The 18,168-nt window shown below is 47.9% G+C and overlaps 1 protein-coding gene across 4 annotated transcripts in view; it reads left to right on the top strand.

The window, feature by feature from the left end:
• Positions 1-1,430: 1,430 nt before the first annotated feature.
• The window catches only part of LOC116950827 (transcription factor 12-like), an 83,149-nt gene continuing 66,411 nt past the window's right edge, over positions 1,431-18,168 (top strand). For 2 of the 4 annotated variants that reach the window (XM_032968923.2, XM_032968921.2), the window contains exons 1-5: positions 1,431-2,654; positions 3,150-3,244; positions 7,210-7,282; positions 14,096-14,131; positions 16,413-16,483. In XM_032968923.2, the coding sequence (XP_032824814.1) occupies positions 2,363-2,654; positions 3,150-3,244; positions 7,210-7,282; positions 14,096-14,131; positions 16,413-16,483 (567 nt within the window). In that variant the 5' untranslated portion in view covers positions 1,431-2,362. The remainder of the gene's footprint in view (positions 2,655-3,149; positions 3,245-7,209; positions 7,283-14,095; positions 14,132-16,412; positions 16,484-18,168) is intronic. The other 2 variants (XM_032968920.2, XM_032968922.2) reach the window with 2 other exon arrangements.

Below are 18,168 nucleotides of genomic sequence, written 5' to 3'. Positions count from 1 at the left end.
TTCTCATTCTATGTGACTTTACCGAAAGAACCAAAGAAAATGTGACATTGTTTATCAAGGAATGCCTTAGTATCTAAAGTTTTCAAGAGGGTCCTCCTAGGTTTTTGCAATAGGTGGTGATGTTGCCAATTGTATAATTTGCTGGTAACATTTCAGCATTTGGATGTTTTTCCATTTCTAGTTGTATGTTTTTGTTTTAGCCATGGGAGGAAACCGGAAGAAACCTACGCAGAACAGGGGGAGAACATTTATACATACAAACTCCACGCTGAAAGGTGCCGGAGTCAGGAATTGAACCCAGGCCTTTGTTGCTGTGCGGCACAAGTGTTGCCGCTACACCAATCCTGTCTTTACGTGAATTTAAATCGTGAGACGTCGAGACATTCACATAGCAGTGGATAGAGCCCCGCTGACGATTGCTTTGGATGTGCATGTTGAATCTGATAATGGTGGAAGAGTCGAGAATCTGTTTACAACTTCTCCTTGAACAGAACACAACCCAGGTGTTAGCCACGCTTTTAAGTATTTGCTCAAATATCTGCAAATCAGACGAGTTACGTGGTTTCTCCAAAGTTATTCACAGTGACCATCCAGCAGTGGATTGACCATGGCTAGTGATGTCGATGGGAATCACTTTATTACTTATATTTAGTAACTTTGGTTACTATTATTCACTCCCAATTATTTGTTTGTATTGACTGCTTTGTATTGGCTGGACATCTGTGAAAAAGAGCTTCAGAGCTCATCGGATTCATCCAGTCTAAATCAAGATTAGTATTCCATGGTTCTTTCGGTAAAGTCACGTAGATAGAAAAAATAATAACAATAATACATAAAGTGATTGAAAAAACAAATAAATAAATACTTTATTTTAATGTTTAGTATTTTATTGTTATTTTTTTCTATCTACGTGACTTTACCGAAAGAACCATACAATATGAATTCCTGCAGTCAACAAAGTTTTAAGCAAACATTTATTCTGATTCTTAAGTCCTGCGCTTACTCGGTTTCAATGAAATCGCGTTACGAGCAAGAATCTATTAACATTGCCCAGATAAGCATCGGAATCTAAATCATAACACCGTAATCGAAATCGATTTCAGTACTATGTATATATCAAACGGAATCGATCGCTCTTATTCAACACCCGATATCGATCCGTAACGGGGGTGGGGCCTAAGACGCGGGGTGGGTGTGTTGGGGGTGTGTCGGAAGCCGCGTGACGTCACGCGGGCGCGCGCGCGACTTCCGAATCCCCGCGGCGTTGACCAATCGCGACGAGGAAGGCTTCGGTTCTCCTCGAGAAGCTGACCCAATGGCAGCTCGGCGTTTGCGGCGGGGTGAGTGGGGGGGGTGTTGGTGGTGGGGGGGTGGCGAAGGGGCGGAGGGGGTTGGGTTGGGGTGGGGGCGGAGCGCGCGCGCGGTGCTCAGAGGCGAAGAGCGCGCGGGAAGAGCGACATCGGCGGAGTGCACGGGGGTAGAAGGGGATCTAGAGAGTGGGCACCTAGAGAGTGGGCACCTAGAGAGTGGGCATCTAGAGAGTGGGCATCTAGAGAGTGGGCACCTAGAGAGTGGGCACCTAGAGAGTGGGCATCTAGAGAGTGGGCATCTAGAGAGTGGGCACCTAGAGAGTGGGCACCTAGAGAGTGGGCATCTAGAGAGTGGGCACCTAGAGAGTGGGCACCTAGAGAGTGGGCACCTAGAGAGTGGGCACCTGGAGAGTGGGCACCTGGAGAGTGGGCACCTAGAGAGTGGGGACTTGGAGAGTAGGGGGGGGAGGGCACCGCAAGGTTACAGGGGAACCGACAATATCAGGGTGTGAGGAGATAGAGGACCTGGAGTCTCAAGGCGGGGGGCACACTGCGTGAAGAAGAGACCCGAGTTCTGAGATTGAGGGCACCTGAGGGCTCAAGGCTGACGGGAGAGGAGCGGGTCAAGAGCTGTGTGCTGGGAAACTGGAATATGGATTTTCGAGGCACGGCATCCTGGGACTGCAATTTGTGGTCTCGGGGATAGGAGTTCTGTGGTTCGAATCACGAGGCCCTGGCATCGGTGCCCTGTGGGACCTGAGTGAGGAGACCGTGGAGGTGAAGACGGAGAGACCCGGTTACCTGCAAAGCACGTGCACGAAAGCCCGGAACCCGTGCTCTCGGCCGGAAAGGGGCACTTTGGTGGTGGGACATTGAAATCTCGCCAGAGCGCGTGGGACTTTACTAAAAGTGGACCTGGCATATGACCTTGGTGGCGAGAGGGACCTGAGCAAGAAGAGTTTGCTCAGAAAACCCGGGAACCCCGGGAGCGGAAATACAACGTTCTGAGGTCAGCAGGCTTGTTGCGTGTGCCGGAGATACAAAGGCTCTGGATGAGGAGACCAGGTCCTGGAAGTTTTGAGTTGAGCCCTCAGGCACGTGGTCCAGAGAACGGAGACCTGGAGCCGAGGACACAAGGACCTGGGTACGGGGACCTGCGACCGTATAACTCGTGTCATCTGGGACGCGAGGACGGGAGCCTGGTACCTGGAGATCTGAGGCACAGGGGACCTGGGCCCTGGGGACGGGGCCAGGGACACAGGGACCTGGGGCCGGGGAACTGGAACCTGTGTGGAGACCCCCATGGAGGACGAAACTGGAGCCACACTTTTGGTGGCCGGACAGGTATGCCTGTAGGATGGGGCATGAGGCCATGCCCCCGTGTGTGTATTGAGCCGAGCATGGGGCATTGTGGTTGTATGGGGCCATGCACAACGTGGTGGTATGGGTCGCACAGGGAACATGCTGCCTTTGTCCCTATCCAGCCTGGACGGAGTTCCAACATGGATCTCCCTGCTTTGGTGCTCGCCGCACTGCTGTGTGGTGATGTGTTCCTACATCAGGCTGGATGGAGGCGTTGCGGGCTGGTTCCCATAATGGTTGTCCTGCCCAAGCTTGACGTTGCGGTGCTGAGACAGTGTTACTGACCACATGAGTGAGTGCGGTGCCAAGCGTGGTGTTTGTGTGGTCGTGCGGCGTTGGTGTGGTCGTGCGGCGTTGGTGTGGTTGTGCGGCGTTGGTGTGGTGTCTGTGAGATGTTGTTCTTTTCGGTACTCTCCGTGGTGCGGTTCTCTTGTGCGGTGGTAATGGTGCGTGCGGTGCCCGATGTGGTTCACGCAGCCCAGGCGCAGGCAAGTGGAGGATGCAAAATGAATCGGCACATGGGGGTCATGTCCAGTGACAAGGAGCTGAATGACCTTCTGGACTTCGAGATGGTGAGTGGCGTCAGCAAACTTACTCCAATACCCTCACTGATGAACACTCGCTGTTGAAACCCACAGTGATGGAGCATCATGGATGGACCCTCATTGATGGATGCTCACTGATGTACCTCACTGACATAACCTCAAAATAACAGAACCTCGTTGTGACAGAATCACAGTGATGAAACCTCACCCTAACCAAACCTTGATGAAATCGAACATCACAGTTTCCACCGCACGTTTCGCATTAGTCGCTCCTCATCCTTAAGCCACAAATTTCATTTAGCCCTATAGCAGAATCTGCATGCTGATAATCTATTCTCTCACAGCGTTTGAAGAATAAAAGGTGTTTAAGAATGCAGGCACACTGGTAATGCATTATTTAATGACACCAATTTGGAGTTCACCAGCCTAAAATTTTACAATTGAGATTTAAGTAATCTTAATTTGAACCAGGTGAGAGCCTCTGTATATTACGAGATGTGATATGTGGCAAAGAAAATTGAGAAATTGATTCATGGGCAGATGGCCCGAAGGTGTCCACTGCACATTTCGTCATTTGTTTCCACTTTCCTCTGTCTTGTGCCATTATGCTTCAGTAGTGCGCACATCTTTCTGGCACCGATCTCTTATGACGTGAAACCATTCTCTGTTAGGTCTTCCCTTCTAGCCTGGAGGTGTGCATGCTTGGAATTACACTGAGACAGGAAGAGAGGAACACGTGTATTAGAGAGCATACCCAAGTTAGAAACATTGACCGTTAAGAAAAGTAGATGAGCATGGGAAGATGACATGTCACTAAAAGGGATGAAGGCCGGTGATCGAGAAGAATGATGGAGTGGCAGCCAAAAGAGGGAAAACGCCTGAGAGTTCGTTCACCACGGAGATGGAGCGATATGAAGTCCGCGCGTGTGCAGGAGCTAGTTGGATTGTTGCATCGTGAAGTGATAAGAGATGGCGACTGCTAGGGAAGGCCTTCATTGATGTATCATAGGGAGCATGCTAATGGAGACCTGGGCCATGAAAAGTTACACGGGATACAGTACTTTAACGATTCACCCCTCGGCAACAAAACTGAAACCTTTTCACAAGGATTCATGTCTGCATTAACCACAATACCTGCAGTCAAAATGCAAACAAAAAACATACCATGATAATATATGCATTGTCCTTGAAACGGATTGGTCCACACCAAGGGACGGCTTTCTTTTGGTACTGGCAAAGGAGGTCTAATGATGATTCACCCCTCCTCAAATATTCGATGAATGAATGCCATTAAAGGTCGCGATTCGATGCAAGAATTAATCCTGTAAACATTGTGGAGAATGTAGCGCACACGAGGTACGTGAGCCCATTACTTGCAAACACACAAGTCGTAAAACATTAATTCTTACATGAGCTTAGGAACTGATATTAATCGGCGCATCGATTAATCGGCGCGTCTGAATATACAGTCAAAGTAACAGTCTGTAGCTGTCGACCACGTGTGCCGACGTCATCGTCCAAATTTAGCAAGTAAAAAATGTACCCACAATATATGCATTTGGCAAAACACTTAGCATCATCGCCCCCCTACTGTGAAACTTCTGCAGACTGTGAAGCATAGCGCCTTCGGGATAGCCTTGTGTCATAAGAATGGCACGAATACCAAACTTACGATTAATGTGATGTTAAGCAAATGTTAAAACCTTTAAGACGAAGCAAAGAGACCATCGTATGAAGTAGAACAAATACACATGGTCAACCTATTGTGATCCTTGGAAATTTCAGACTGATGATGGCTATCAGGGATATAATGATGGCTATCAGGGGTGTAATTATGCATCGATTAATTGATGAATATCAATCTGTATGCTAACGTACATGCATTGAATAGCTTGGGTGAGAATGAATGTTGTTCATTGAGAATACGTTGAAAATAATGGATTCATCGTTAACCCTGCTGCCACCGGCTGTCATGTCAATAAAATAATCGACTCTTAAATTGAATCGCCACCCCTGAATAGCAGTTATTCATCGAAATGTTTACATCACTAATGGTTGACTTGCATTGTGTGTCACCAGGCTCTCGCCAGACTCTCGCCTGGTTTATAAATAAGGAACGGTTAAGTCCCCAATGACTAGGATCTTCTAGCCGTATTAGAGACGTGTCGCTCATTAAATTAAGAGGCTCGTGTGTCCTTAACTTGCTGTTGTGAGCGTCCACGCATCCCAGCCACTCCGACGTGTGTTCAGTAATGTTATTTGTCACGCGGCAAATGAAGGCATCCTCTTGTGCCGCGCGAGCATTCGGTGCTCCCTGCTAATCATTTGAGCTGACCGCAGCTGCCTAGAGAGATGAGCGTGAGCGGCAAACACTATCGCACACATTTTTCCGCGCCCATCTGAAACGCGGCTTCCCCATTTGCATATGCAAATGGGGAAGCCGCGTTAATTGACTGTTGAGTATGCTGGCGGTGCAGGAAGGCTGAGGAACGATCGCGATGTTTAAAAATCCATTAAAGACGTGGGGACCTCTGCTGCCGCCTGTAAATGTGGCCGTTACCCGGGGAATTTGCATATGCAAATGAGGCATTAATTATTTGACTCATCATCGCTCGGCGCGCTTGAGTTGTGTTCCGAGTCAAACCGACAAGCTTGGCCGCTCGGCTGAGCGTGCACGGGACGTGTTTGGCATGCCTCTGCTCTGGAGGCTCACCTAATCAAACCGCCGTGCTGCCTACCACCACGCTCTTTGGGTTGCCATAGGAAGCTCCGTCATGGCCCTCTGCACACGCGGTCCCAACCGGACACTCGCGCTGCCCGATGCTGGGGACTCCTCTTGTGTTGCCCATCTCCTGCCCTGTGCGCGTTGCGTCACTTGCTCGGCGTTGCTCTCTCCCGCCGCACCAGCGTGGCCTTACCGGCAACGTTGCTCGGCGGTAGAGCGGGCGGCTCGCAATCGGGAGGTTGCCAGGGCAAATCCTGGTTGTGGCGTTGACTCGGCCCATAATCTCTCCGGGTTGATAAAATGATTATCACTTTGTGTGGAAGTCAATAGCATTCTTTCTTTGGATAGACTCATCCCCACCATAGGAATGTAGAATTTACGTCACTGGATCAGGGCTGTAAACACGTGATGAGCACATTGCGATGCTTATTTGAGCAATAAATCGCTTTGACCTTGTGCGGATGAGCTGAGGAAGGTGTGTGAGCTGCCAGGTGGGTGGTGATGCAGGGTTATTATTATTATCATTCACACTTGTTTACCCAGTAAAGCCTCACTGAGTCTCAAGACATTTTTTCAAGAGGGTCCTGCCAAGTTTTTGTTTGCCGTAGTGGGATATCTTGCTTCGGTGTGTGATCCCAGTTGAGTAATTTGCAGGTAATTTGTCAGCTTTGGGATATTTGTTCAATAACAGTTACTTTGCATGTGTTCTTTTTGTAAGTTATAGGAGGAAATTGCAGAACCAGAAAGAAACCCATGCAGAACAGGGGCGAAAACATGCAAACTCCACACAGAAACATACGTTTAGATCGTTTAGATTATTTAAATTATTTGGCTACTATACATTTCAACAACATAAGTCACTTTGTTGAGCTATCATTTGTGGCCAGGCCGCTTCTAAAAGAGAAGCTACAGCTCAGTGGGCTTTGCTTGGTAAAATATATTTTTTGTATTTTTGTTAGTGATTTGCTTACCTTTCCTATACTTTGCACTCCTGTTTTTTTAAATTGTTGTAACGTTCTGACCTTCCCCTTCTGGACATCTGTGAAAAAGAGCTTTGTAGTTCATCGGATTCCTCTATAAACAAATATTCTGATTCTGAGAAAGGAGCCCGAGTCGGCAATCGAACCCAGGAGCTTCTTGTTTTGAGGCACAAAGTGTGTGCCACTCTGCCGCCCAGCAAGTGCATCCCAAGGGTAATGATGCTGGATGCTGTGGTGCTCGCTGGGCATTGAGAGCGTCACGCACGCGTGTGTTGTGCTGCGTGCAGATGTTCTCCCCACCGGGTGAGCAGGCGCCGTGCGGGCCACATCCCCGCTGCAGCGGCCTCCCTGGAGGTCCCGGTGAGTGTTGACGAGGAGTGGCGAGTGCTGGTGGTGAGCGTGGCGGTGAGCTGTGTGCTGTGGCAGTGATAGTGAGCATTCGGTTGAGCTGTCTGGTAGTGTCGGCGAGCGTGTTGGTGAGCCGGCTGTGTGGTAATGATGGTAAGCATTGCGGTGAACAAGCTGTGAGGTGATTCTCATGCGTATGGGTGTGAGAATGAGGTGGTTTTGGTGTGCATGGAGATGAGCAGGCTGTGTGGCGGTGTTGGTGAGCATCAGCCATATGTCTTAATGGTAGTGATGGTGAGTGATGGGTGAGGGCGATCTGTCCATGACTTTGAACCAATTCCATACCGTAGGAGGCCTTGTCTGCTAGGATGCGGCAGTGATGTTTAACAAACGATTTTATCTTGCATCAGACACACCACACGACGAACATTTCTCCTCCGTTAACGTGCGCCCAAAATTTGAAATATGCAGAGGTGCTGTGAGCCGCTAGCGGTTTTTATTTCTGTGTGGGGAAGCGCCGACGGCCATTACTGAGCTGTTTGCTGCTGGCGCGGTGCCCAGAAGCACTTCGGCCAAGCGTTGTGTGTCCTTATTTGCCCACAATGCAACAACACGTCCACTGCGCACACCTAATTGTCAGTCCAGGGTACTGGCATTGCTGACAGCAGGGACAGGATTTTAACACGGGACTGACGGCCGTCGTTCGATTCTCCGTATAGTAGGGGCGAGGGACATTTTCCTTACGGAGGGCCAAGTATGACTTTCAAACGCCTTTCGGTGGGCAACCACGCAACAAGCCAACCACACGTGAGCACACACCATCGACAGCGTTGTCCAATAACAACGCTGTCAATGGTGTGTGCTCACAGTGTTGTCAGTTTAAAAGTATTGCCCTTCTTCAGCTCATAACTGCTTAGTATGGCTTAGATTCTTGCAGTGATAGATAATGTAATTTTCGGTCATTTTCAAAGTGGCGGGGGCCTCTGGTCGTGGGCGATATGAAGTGCTATAGTCTCCTAAATGTAAAAAAAAAATGTGATTGTATTTATTCGTGACAATCATATTACTTGTGTGGGTGAATCAATCCACCTCGAATGCGAATGCTAAATTTAGGCTATTGGGGTGAACCAAACGCCATTGAAACAACAACAAAAAACTAAATAAAACTGAGATGGTAAAAACAAAGCATACACAAAATTATAGATTATTCGATGGATTTTTGTCCCCAAAGTGTGACACTTCATCGAATCGCTGGTTTGGGGCGTGGGTAGTTAATAGGCGTGGGTAGTTAGTAGTCGGTGCTGGATTATCCTAGCACCAAAAGTAGCAACATATGTAGCTACGGGCCCCGCACTTTCAAGGGCCCCGCGCTAAATGATTTCAAGCTATCAATTCCGGTTCAGTGATTCTGCACTTGCTCTATTACTATAGTACTATACTGCCTTCAACTTTTATGAACGACTGGGTGTTTAAGGTTAGCGATTTGTCATATTTTCTGGCTGTATAGCAAATGAAAAAATAACATTTTCTATGCAAGTCAAACATTTGTGCTTTAATATGTATGTATTTTTTATATTTAGGGCCCCTTTATAACAACATATGTTACAGGCCCCGGATTACCTTAATCCGGCACTGCTAGTAATCAGTCGAGGGAGTGCCGGTTCTCACCAGGAGTTTACTGACACCTATTCTGGTGTCAGTAATGATGGTCGGCTCAGAGAGAGGGCAAGGCCACCAAATTGGGTCTTCATGCTGCCAGCTCCTCTCGATTTAGTAATCTAAACTAAACTATTTTATTTTTTTACAAGGTAAGGCCAACTGAGCTATATAGATATTTTTCAGAAGCGACCTGGCTACCACAAATGATAGCTCAACGAAGTGGCTCATCATCGTGTGGACATTTATCGCAGCCAAATACTCAAAACGCATGTTTGTAAATATGGAGGGGAAAAAAAACGGAGGACCCGGAGGAAAAAAATCCACACGGGCATGGAGAGAATATACAAACTCCAAATATACAGGGGTCGGGGTCGAACCAACGACCTCTTGTATACCAGCCAAAGTAGTTAACATTTCGCCCTAGTGCCCAATCGCGTGTGGGGGGGGGGGGGGCTGGCCGCTTGACTCCACCGCTTGACTCCACCGCGAAGGCCGTTGCTGTGATTGCGCGGTGCAATAACATGGCGAGCAGGAATGCTGCCGTGTTAATAAGCCCCTACCCGCGTCGATTGGTCACAGGTGCGCAAACAAAGCCCCGGTCGCGCGGGTTCACCACTCCGGCCACACTCATCGCACTTTCACCCGACGGACGAGGACGACACCCGCTGGTGCACCAGGCTCCGACGCGTAATTGTGAATTAATGAGTTTGTTTAGGCGTCGATGGCGACGGTGCTGCTGCAGCAGCGGTGGCAGCGCACGCCACAGGTGAAGAACGCTTGGACGGGCAGCATTGTCTCAATGAAATGGCGTTGTTACGGATAGGGTACGTGTGTGTAGGGCGGACTGGGGGGCTTCGGTGTTGTGTGGAGGCTTTGCTTGGTTTGTTCGCTAAACAGAGTAAATGGAGACTCAGGACCAGCAATGTCCACTGCCGCTCCAAGGATACCATCAGACTGGGTGCAGTGTGGTTGGCATAAGCCATGGTGCAAGGAATGAAATGGGCTCCCCTGTGAAGCTCCCCCGTCCCCCCCCTACAGCTCTACAGTTATATCCCACAAAGTGGGTATTCACCTTATCGCCTCTGTAAGGACGATGAACAAGCTCGGACAACCCCGCAACTGATATGTGAACTTGTGACTTTTCCAATTATGAGCAAAGTGCACCAATAGACACGTTATCGTCTGTCATTACCTGGGTGGTCCCCGGGCAAGGCTGACATCAGCGAGCTATGCCTTCAACACCTCTCGGTTGCTCCCTTCAACAACCATAAGCCCAGTAACATGGATAAGTATGGCCAAACAACTCCCACGATTAACATGATGTAAGGAGGCCTCAGTCCAGCAGTGGATGAGAATTTAATGATGTTACCAGGTTAGCGGCGTACAGGAGGTCCCAGTGTTGGGAGGCAGGGTGTCTCTGTTGGTAGTGTGATGTCTGGCCAAGGCTAACCCACCCCACTTAGCCCCATCCTCCCCACGCGATGGCCGCCAGGACTGCATTTTTAAGAAAGAATGTCCCTCCCCCTCCGTCGTGTGGAGTTGTGTCGGTGTGCTGTGTGGTGTGTGTCTGAACGGCTCTATGTTGGGGAGCGGTAGTGTCACGGTTAGCGCTACGCTGCGCTACGAACACAACAACCGGAGTTTGATTCCCACTCATGGTCAACACCAGTTGAGATTATTTGAAATGGTCCTGCGCCTCCCCAAGGTCGACTCAGCTTCAAATGAGTACCTAGTGCGCCGTCTAAACATTGCCACTGGGGAGACAAAGGCGGTCGGGCGTGGTACTGGCCACCCTTTCCCCCTCGTCCCGTTTACTGTGCCGGCCTTCATAGGTGCTCGCGTAACAAAAGTTAAGGCTAAAACGGGGATCTCTGTCTTTGTGTGTCTACGTGTGTCACTTTGTGTGCATTTGTGTTTCTTTAGGAGTGTGTGCCTATGTGTGTTTCTTTACGGGCGTATGTCTGTATGCTTGTTTCTGTGTGTGCGCGTATGTCTGTGTCTGTATGAGTCTGTATGTGCCCATTTATCTGTCTGAGTCTGTGTGCGCATTTATCTGTGTCTGTGTGAGTCTGTGTGTGCGCATTTATCTGTGTCTGTGTGAGTCTGTGTGTGCGCATTTATCAGTGTCTGTGTGAGTCTGTGTGTGAGCATTTATCTGTGTCTGTGTGAGTCTGTGTGTGCGAATTTATCTGTGTCTGTGTGAGTCTGTGTGTGCGAATTTATCAGTGTCTGTGTGAGTCTGTGTGTGAGCATTTGTCTGTGTCTGTGTGAGTCTGTGTGCGCGCATTTATCTGTGTCTGTGTGAGTCTGTGTGTGCGCATTTGTCTGTGTCTGTGTGAGTCTGTGTGCGCGCATTTATCTGTGTCTGTGTGAGTCTGTGTGTGCGCATGTATCTGTGTCTGTGTGAGTCTGTGTGTGCGCATTTGTCTGTGTGAGTCTGTGTGTGAGAATTTATCTGTGTCTGTGTGAGTCTGTGTGTGAGAATTTATCTGTGTCTGTGTGAGTCTGCGTGCGCGCATTTATCAGTGTCTGTGTGAGTCTGTGTGTGCGCATTTGTCTGTGTCTGTGTGAGTCTGTGTGTGCGCATGTATCTGTGTCTGTGTGAGTCTGTGTGTGCGCATTTGTCTGTGTCTGTGTGAGTCTGTGTGTGGGCATTTGTCTGTGTCTGTGTGAGTCTGTGTGTGCGAATTTATCTGTCTGTGTGAGTCTGTGTGTGCGTATTTATCTGTGTCTGTGTGAGTCTGTGTGTGCGCATTTATCTGTGTCTGTGTGAGTCTGTGTGTGAGAATTCATCTGTGTCTGGGTGAGTCTGTGTGTGCGAATTTATGTGTGTCTGTGTGAGTCTGTGTGTGCGCATGTATCTGTGTCTGTGTGGGTCTGTGTGTGGGCATGTGTCTGTGTCTGTGTGAGTCTGTGTGTGGGCATTTTTCTGTTTGCGAATGTATGTGTCTGTGTGAGTCTGTGTGTGCAGTGGTGGATCCAAGGGGAGGGGTGGGGGCGCAGTGAGGGGGCAATTTCTTCCCTCCCTGAGTCTCTGAAAGTTGGTATTCTATTAATTTTACCAGAGGAAATACTCTCTTATGATATCATTGGTATTTATCTGAACCGGTCCTGTGCATCTCCTAGGTTTACTTATCCTTAAATAAGTACCTGGTGTGGTGTGATAAATTGATCACGAGTGAGACGAACGAGGCAGGGCGTGGTGCTGGCTGCACCACCCCCTCGTGTCCGCCACGCTTGCATTTATTTGTGCTCGCTCACAGAACTTTCCCCAACAGGCCATGAAGGATATTTTGCGAATCTTTATCTTTGTGTGTGTGTGTCCATATGCTTGCGTCTGGGGAGCGGTAGTGTAGAGGTTAGCGCGCTGCGCTACGAACCCAGTGACCCGAGTTCGTATTCCCGCAAACGAGACGATTATCTGAACCGATCCTAGGCCGATCCTAGGTCGGCTCAGCCTCAAATGAGTACCTGGTGCGGTGTGTAACCATCGCCGCTAGGGAGACAAGGGCGGCCGGCCTTCATAGGTGTTCTCTAACAGCACTTGCCCCAACAGTCAGTTAAGTATATATGGGGGACCTTTACCTTTGAGTGTTTATTTTACATAGTGTACATGATAACGACCCCCATATTTTTTATGATTTAACGTTTGTTACCGCAACAGATGATGTAAATTAAGACCATAACTCGTTTGGTTTAAAAGAACGTAGTTATTCTCATTGCAATAACAAGACTCGTACTGACGGACAAGATCACGTGGACATCATCTTAAAACAAAAGCTCAAACAGACAGCCAAATGCTAAGATGCACAGACATACACAGAGAAACTCAAACATGCGACATACATACCAAGCCTGGGCAGAGAGTAGAAACTTCGACAGATATTGAGATTCGAACAGAAAGAAGCTTGGTTAGACACAGACTGCACTAGACTGAAATCAAACGGAGACATAGACCCTCACAGATATGCTCACACAGACAGACACAGGGATTTAAACAGACAAACCCAAGCTCAGATATACACAAACCAAGATAGAATCTTACACAAAGACAAGTACTGTTCGCATATATCTATGAAGGCCGGTACGGCACACGAGGAGGTGGGTGGCCAGCAACACACCATTTCTATCCCCAGTGGTCATGTTTACACCCTGCACGAGGTTCTCATTTGAGGCTGAATCGACCTCGGGGAGGTCCAAAACGGGTTCAGATAATCTTCACCGATGTTTGCTGTGAGCAGGGAATCAAACTTACACACACTGCTACTCAAACACTTTATTAAACTAACACTGTTGTATTCTACCAGTTAAGGCCTGCTGAGCTATATAGTTATTTTTCAGAAGCGACCTGGCCACCAATGAAAGCCTCATCATGTGTAAATGTATAGCAGCCAAATACTCCAAACGCATGTTTCTAAATGCGTAGAACAAAACCGGAGGACCTGGAAGAAAAAAAATCTACGCGACCACGGGGAGAACATCTAAAATTCAAATATACAGGTGTCCAGGTCGGGATCGAACCCACGACCTCCTGGATACCAGGCGAGGTAGTGAACTTCTTGCCACCGCGGTGACATTTCGCCACTAAGTGCTGCATTCCAGAAAAGTTGCTTGTGCGTTGTCACAGCAGCATTGTCTGCTGCTTGAGCGTTGTGCCACTAGATATGTCGGCCCACGCATCATACCCGAGCCAAATCCAAGCCTATCGGCACAAGCCATTCGCTCGTCGGCACTAAGAAACTCGGGAGCAACTCTCAAGCTCCACTCCATTGAAATCCGTCTGGAGACCCCAGACACCAGAAAATGGGCTTTCTGAAATCAACGTACAGTTATAAGCTTGCCCGTTGCTTCTTTAAATGCCCTACGAAATAAGAAAATTGTCTGCCGTGCCACGAGGAGGAACGGCTGACAAATGATGCTATTGTGTCACGTCAAAGTGAGCATTTAGGAGTCTTTGGTTTTTGCCGCGCCGAACCGGTAGCCCGCGGCACGTCCCCGGTTTTCGCGTCGCGGCTGCACGTGTGCCGTGTACGTCCGTGTGTGCGAGTGCCATGACTCTGGCCCTTGGGCTCCGGCAAACACTCATGCCCCACACCTCCCCCACTTGCCCCCCCTTGCTTCCCCCCCCCCCCCTCCTTCACCCCCACTACACACCTGTCCCGGCAGAGTCAGGGAAAGAAAGAGACCCGGCCTTGGCATCAGGTGCGGATCTGATACCGCGCATTCCTGCACGTTTATCTACAGGCATAAAACGCAGGTGGCAGCTTGCGAAATGTGGGAAAGTGGGTAAGATGTGGCAGCACGGCTGAAGGCCGTGATTGAACGGGGTGTGGGGGGGCGTTTTAAGTGGGGAGGAGGCCCCCTTTTCTTCAGTAGTTGGGCCCCCCTCCCTCCCTGTGCCACCTGGGAGCTTCTGATGATGAGGTTGCTGGGCTGTTTTGCAGGAGGCCACCCGCCCTTAATGGGGAACTTGCATCTCGCTGTGGTAGGGGGGCCCTTTGGGTTCTCTAATTGAGAGATGTCCTGAAATAAATAATAATCCACTAAATCTCATTGTCCAGAAATTAGGGTTTTGTTCAGAGTAGAGAGATTAAGTGGAGTGAGTGAATTATGAAGTTCATTGTGTGGCCATCTGTGGGGGGAGGGGGGGGTTATAAAGCAACAGCTGTCAACGTTTATTGGAATCTGTTCCAATTAAGCCATCTTGGGATGTAGAAAATAATTTTAGATTCAAATGATCACGTTTTCCAGGACATCCCTCAGTTGAGCTTCCTTGGAACACACATTAAGTTGTCACAAGCTGCACACGCCTGATTATTGCTCATCACGTATCTTGACATGTAGAGAGTGCAGGGGGAAATCTCTAGAGATTGTGTGCATATATTTGTGTGTGTCCCCCCCCCCCCCACGTGGGTGAGCGGTGGCGAAGTGGTTAGCGCGCTGCACTACATATCCGGCGACCAGAGTTTCATTCCCGCTCACCTCCCAACACCAGTGACGATTATCTGAACCGGTCCTGGGCCTGCCCGAGGTCGACTCGGCCTCAAATGAGTACCTGGTGCAGTGTGTAACCATTGCCGCTAGGGACACAAAGGCGGCCGGGCGTGGTGCTGGCCACCCACCCCCTCATGTGCTCCACCGGCCTTCATAGCTGCTCACGAACAGCACTCACCCCAGCAGTCTGTTGAGGGTGATGTTTGTCCTGTCCCACGTAACGTTGAGAGCAATTCAAATTAATGAGTTCATAATAAACGTTTTTGGGTTAGATCGCGTTATTTATAAATGTGTCGTAACCCTCCACCACCCGACACGGCCAATCAGTAAAGAAAGTGTCACGTTGACAAAAGACAAATAGTTCACTACTTTAGCCCACCGGTGTGTTGAAGAGTGAATCCACAACATTTACAATTTTTGAGTATGACGTTTCGCTGGTAAATACATTCTGGCGAATTGCCCGATGATGCTGGATGTAATTAGCAGCGAAACGTCGTACTCAAACTGTAAATGTTGTGGATTCACTCTTCAACACACCGGTGGGCTAAAGTAGTGAACTAATTGTCTTTTGTCAACGTGACACTTTTTTTTTTGCTGATTGTCTGTGTCGGATGGTGGAGGGTTACGACACATTTATAAATAACGCCATCTAACCCAAAAGCGTTTATGATTAATAATATTGGTCGCGAAGGCCTGCTACTACGTGTTAAACTCACATTAATGAGTACTCTCCTGCATCATGTGGGAGATGCTGAGTAATCATCAGGCACGGTGCAGTGTAGAATAACTTTTTATTGTACAAATTTTCTGAGCACAGTCCCAAAGGTCCAACGTGTCAAGTGCCAGCAACAAAACTGCAACTGTCAAATTTTTATTTAAAGCTTTCGTGACTGCAGGCATTCATATTCTTGTTTCTTTCGGTAAAGTCACATAGAAGGGAAACAATCAAATAATAAAAATATTAAACAATAAAATTCTCACGACGTTTCGCCTGCAACACAAGCAATCATCATCAGGTGTGAAAACCACAGCAAGACAATTTGAAAAAAATATATTGCTGTGGTTTTCACACCTGATGATGATTGCTTGTGTTGCAGTCGAAACGTCGTGAGAATTTAATTGTTTTTATATTTTTATTATTGTATTGTTTCCCTTCTACGTGACTTTACCGAAAGAACCAATAATATGCACTATCAAAGTTGTAATAGAAATGTGTTAACTCTTTGTCAAACTTGCAATAGATAAGAGTTAACATCTTTCTGGAATCGAGCAAGGTGATAAGAGCTTGGGAGAAGAGATTATGGGAGGTGGTAAAAGCGGTCAACTTTTAGTGACGTACCATGGCGGGTCACAAGGAATGGGGGGGGGGGGTACGGGAATCACTGCCAATCATCGTGTTCGTTTGATTGCGGACCGTGTGGGTCCGTTACGCTCGAGGCCGCTGAGCTGTGCTCTAATGAGCGTCCGCTGTGTGTGCCGGTGCGTGCAGGGACAGGCGTGAGGACATCTGCTGCTTCTTGGTGTGTCGGGGAAGAGCAGAGGCCCTCCTTCATGCCTGAGGTGCGTGCTGCACGCCTATGAGGACCGAGTTAAACTACGACGAGCGGATGCTTTTGTTGAATGGGAGTGTAGGGATGAGCTGGCTGTTCGGCGGGGTTGGTGAGAGTGAGACGACACCAGTTGTTTATTTCATCACGGTTTGCTGAACGAAGGCCCTAAGGCCAACGGCAACAAGCGGCCAGCAACAAACGGCACAGTAAAATTTGTAAGAGACGAGGTAATAATACGGTTCTTGAGTTGAGCATGGATATGACTCTGTAAAAGAGACAACGGGAGGGAATTAAAAAGTTGAACAGTGCGTGGGAAGAAGCAAACAGAGCAGGGGTTTGACCTGCAGTCACAAAGCTCCAGAGAAATGGTTGTTGGTAAGCATGTTGGTGAGCGGGGATGTGTTGGTAAGCATGTTGGTGAGCGGGGATGTGTTGGTAAGCATGTTGGTGAGCAGGGATGTGTTGGTAAGCATGTTGGTGAGCGGGGATGTGTTGGTAAGCATGTTGGTGAGCTGGAATGTGTTGGTAAGCATGTTGATGAGATGTGTTGGTAAGCATGTTAGTGTGCTGGAATGTGTTGGTAAGCACGTTGGTGAGCTGAGATGTGTTGGTAAGCATGTTGGTGAGCTGGAATGTGTTGGTAAGCATGTTGGTGAGCTGAGATGTGTTGGTTAAGATGTTGGTGAGCTGGAATGTGTTGGTAAAGATGTTGGTGTGCTGAGATGTGTTGGTAAGGATGTTGGTGAGCTGGAATGTGTTGGTAAGCATGTTAGTGTGCTGAGATGTGTTGGTAAGCATGTTGGTGAGCTGAGATGTGTTGGTAAGCATGTTGGTGAGCTGGAATGTGTTGGTAAGCATGTTAGTGTGCTGAGATGTGTTGGTAAGCATGTTGGTGAGCTGGAATGTGTTGGTAAGCATGTTTGTGTGCTGAGATGTGTTGGTAAGCACGTTGGTGTGCTGGAATGTGTTGGTAAGCATGTTGGTGAGCTGGAATGTGTTGGTAAGCATGTTGGTGTGCTGGAATGTGTTAGTAAGCATGGTGGTGAGATGAGATATGTTGGTAAGTTACATGGTTGGTAAGCTTGGATGCATAGTGGTGTTTTGGCCAGTGTGATGGTGAACAGACTGCATAGTGGTGGTGATAATTGGAAGCTGGATGCTAGAAAACAGCAAGACATTATACAGTTAAAATACCAGGCCAGTAAACAACCATTGTAAGTTATATATATTTACAAGCCTTTAAATGTGACCGCATCGTTTAAACACTGCACATTTCAACATTTTCCAAAACATTTAACAACTTTAGACTCATTTTTAAGTAATAAAACTTATAAATTAAAATATAACTAATGTGCTGCCAACATGAAAATTACTTTTCACCATTATAAATGTACACCTCAATGATTGTATAAGCTGTCAGAATACATGATCACGGATCCATTAAAATTACTTATTTTTCATTATTATTTTCACTCTCCCGTGTACATCTTTTCCTTGCTCTGTCTTTATTTAATTGATTAGTCACTGCATGTCTATTGCAAATCAAAAAAAGTGCAAGCTTGTTTTTGAATATTTTTTTTTATTAAAAGGTGTTTTTCAATTATGTAACTCGGAGTCACCACATACATTAGCTGTCTTTAAACGTAGAACTTTTATAGCGAGTCATCTATCATTTATCTACTCAGATTAGGGTGA

This window comes from Petromyzon marinus, chromosome 40, assembly GCF_048934315.1.
Source record: "Petromyzon marinus isolate PM22_M1 ecotype Great Lakes invasive population chromosome 40, UKy_Petmar_22M1.pri1.0, whole genome shotgun sequence".
In the NCBI taxonomy this organism is placed as follows: domain Eukaryota; kingdom Metazoa; phylum Chordata; class Hyperoartia; order Petromyzontiformes; family Petromyzontidae; genus Petromyzon; species Petromyzon marinus.
The sequence above is the reverse complement of the archived record's forward strand: the minus strand, read 5'-3'. Positions and strand labels throughout refer to the sequence as shown.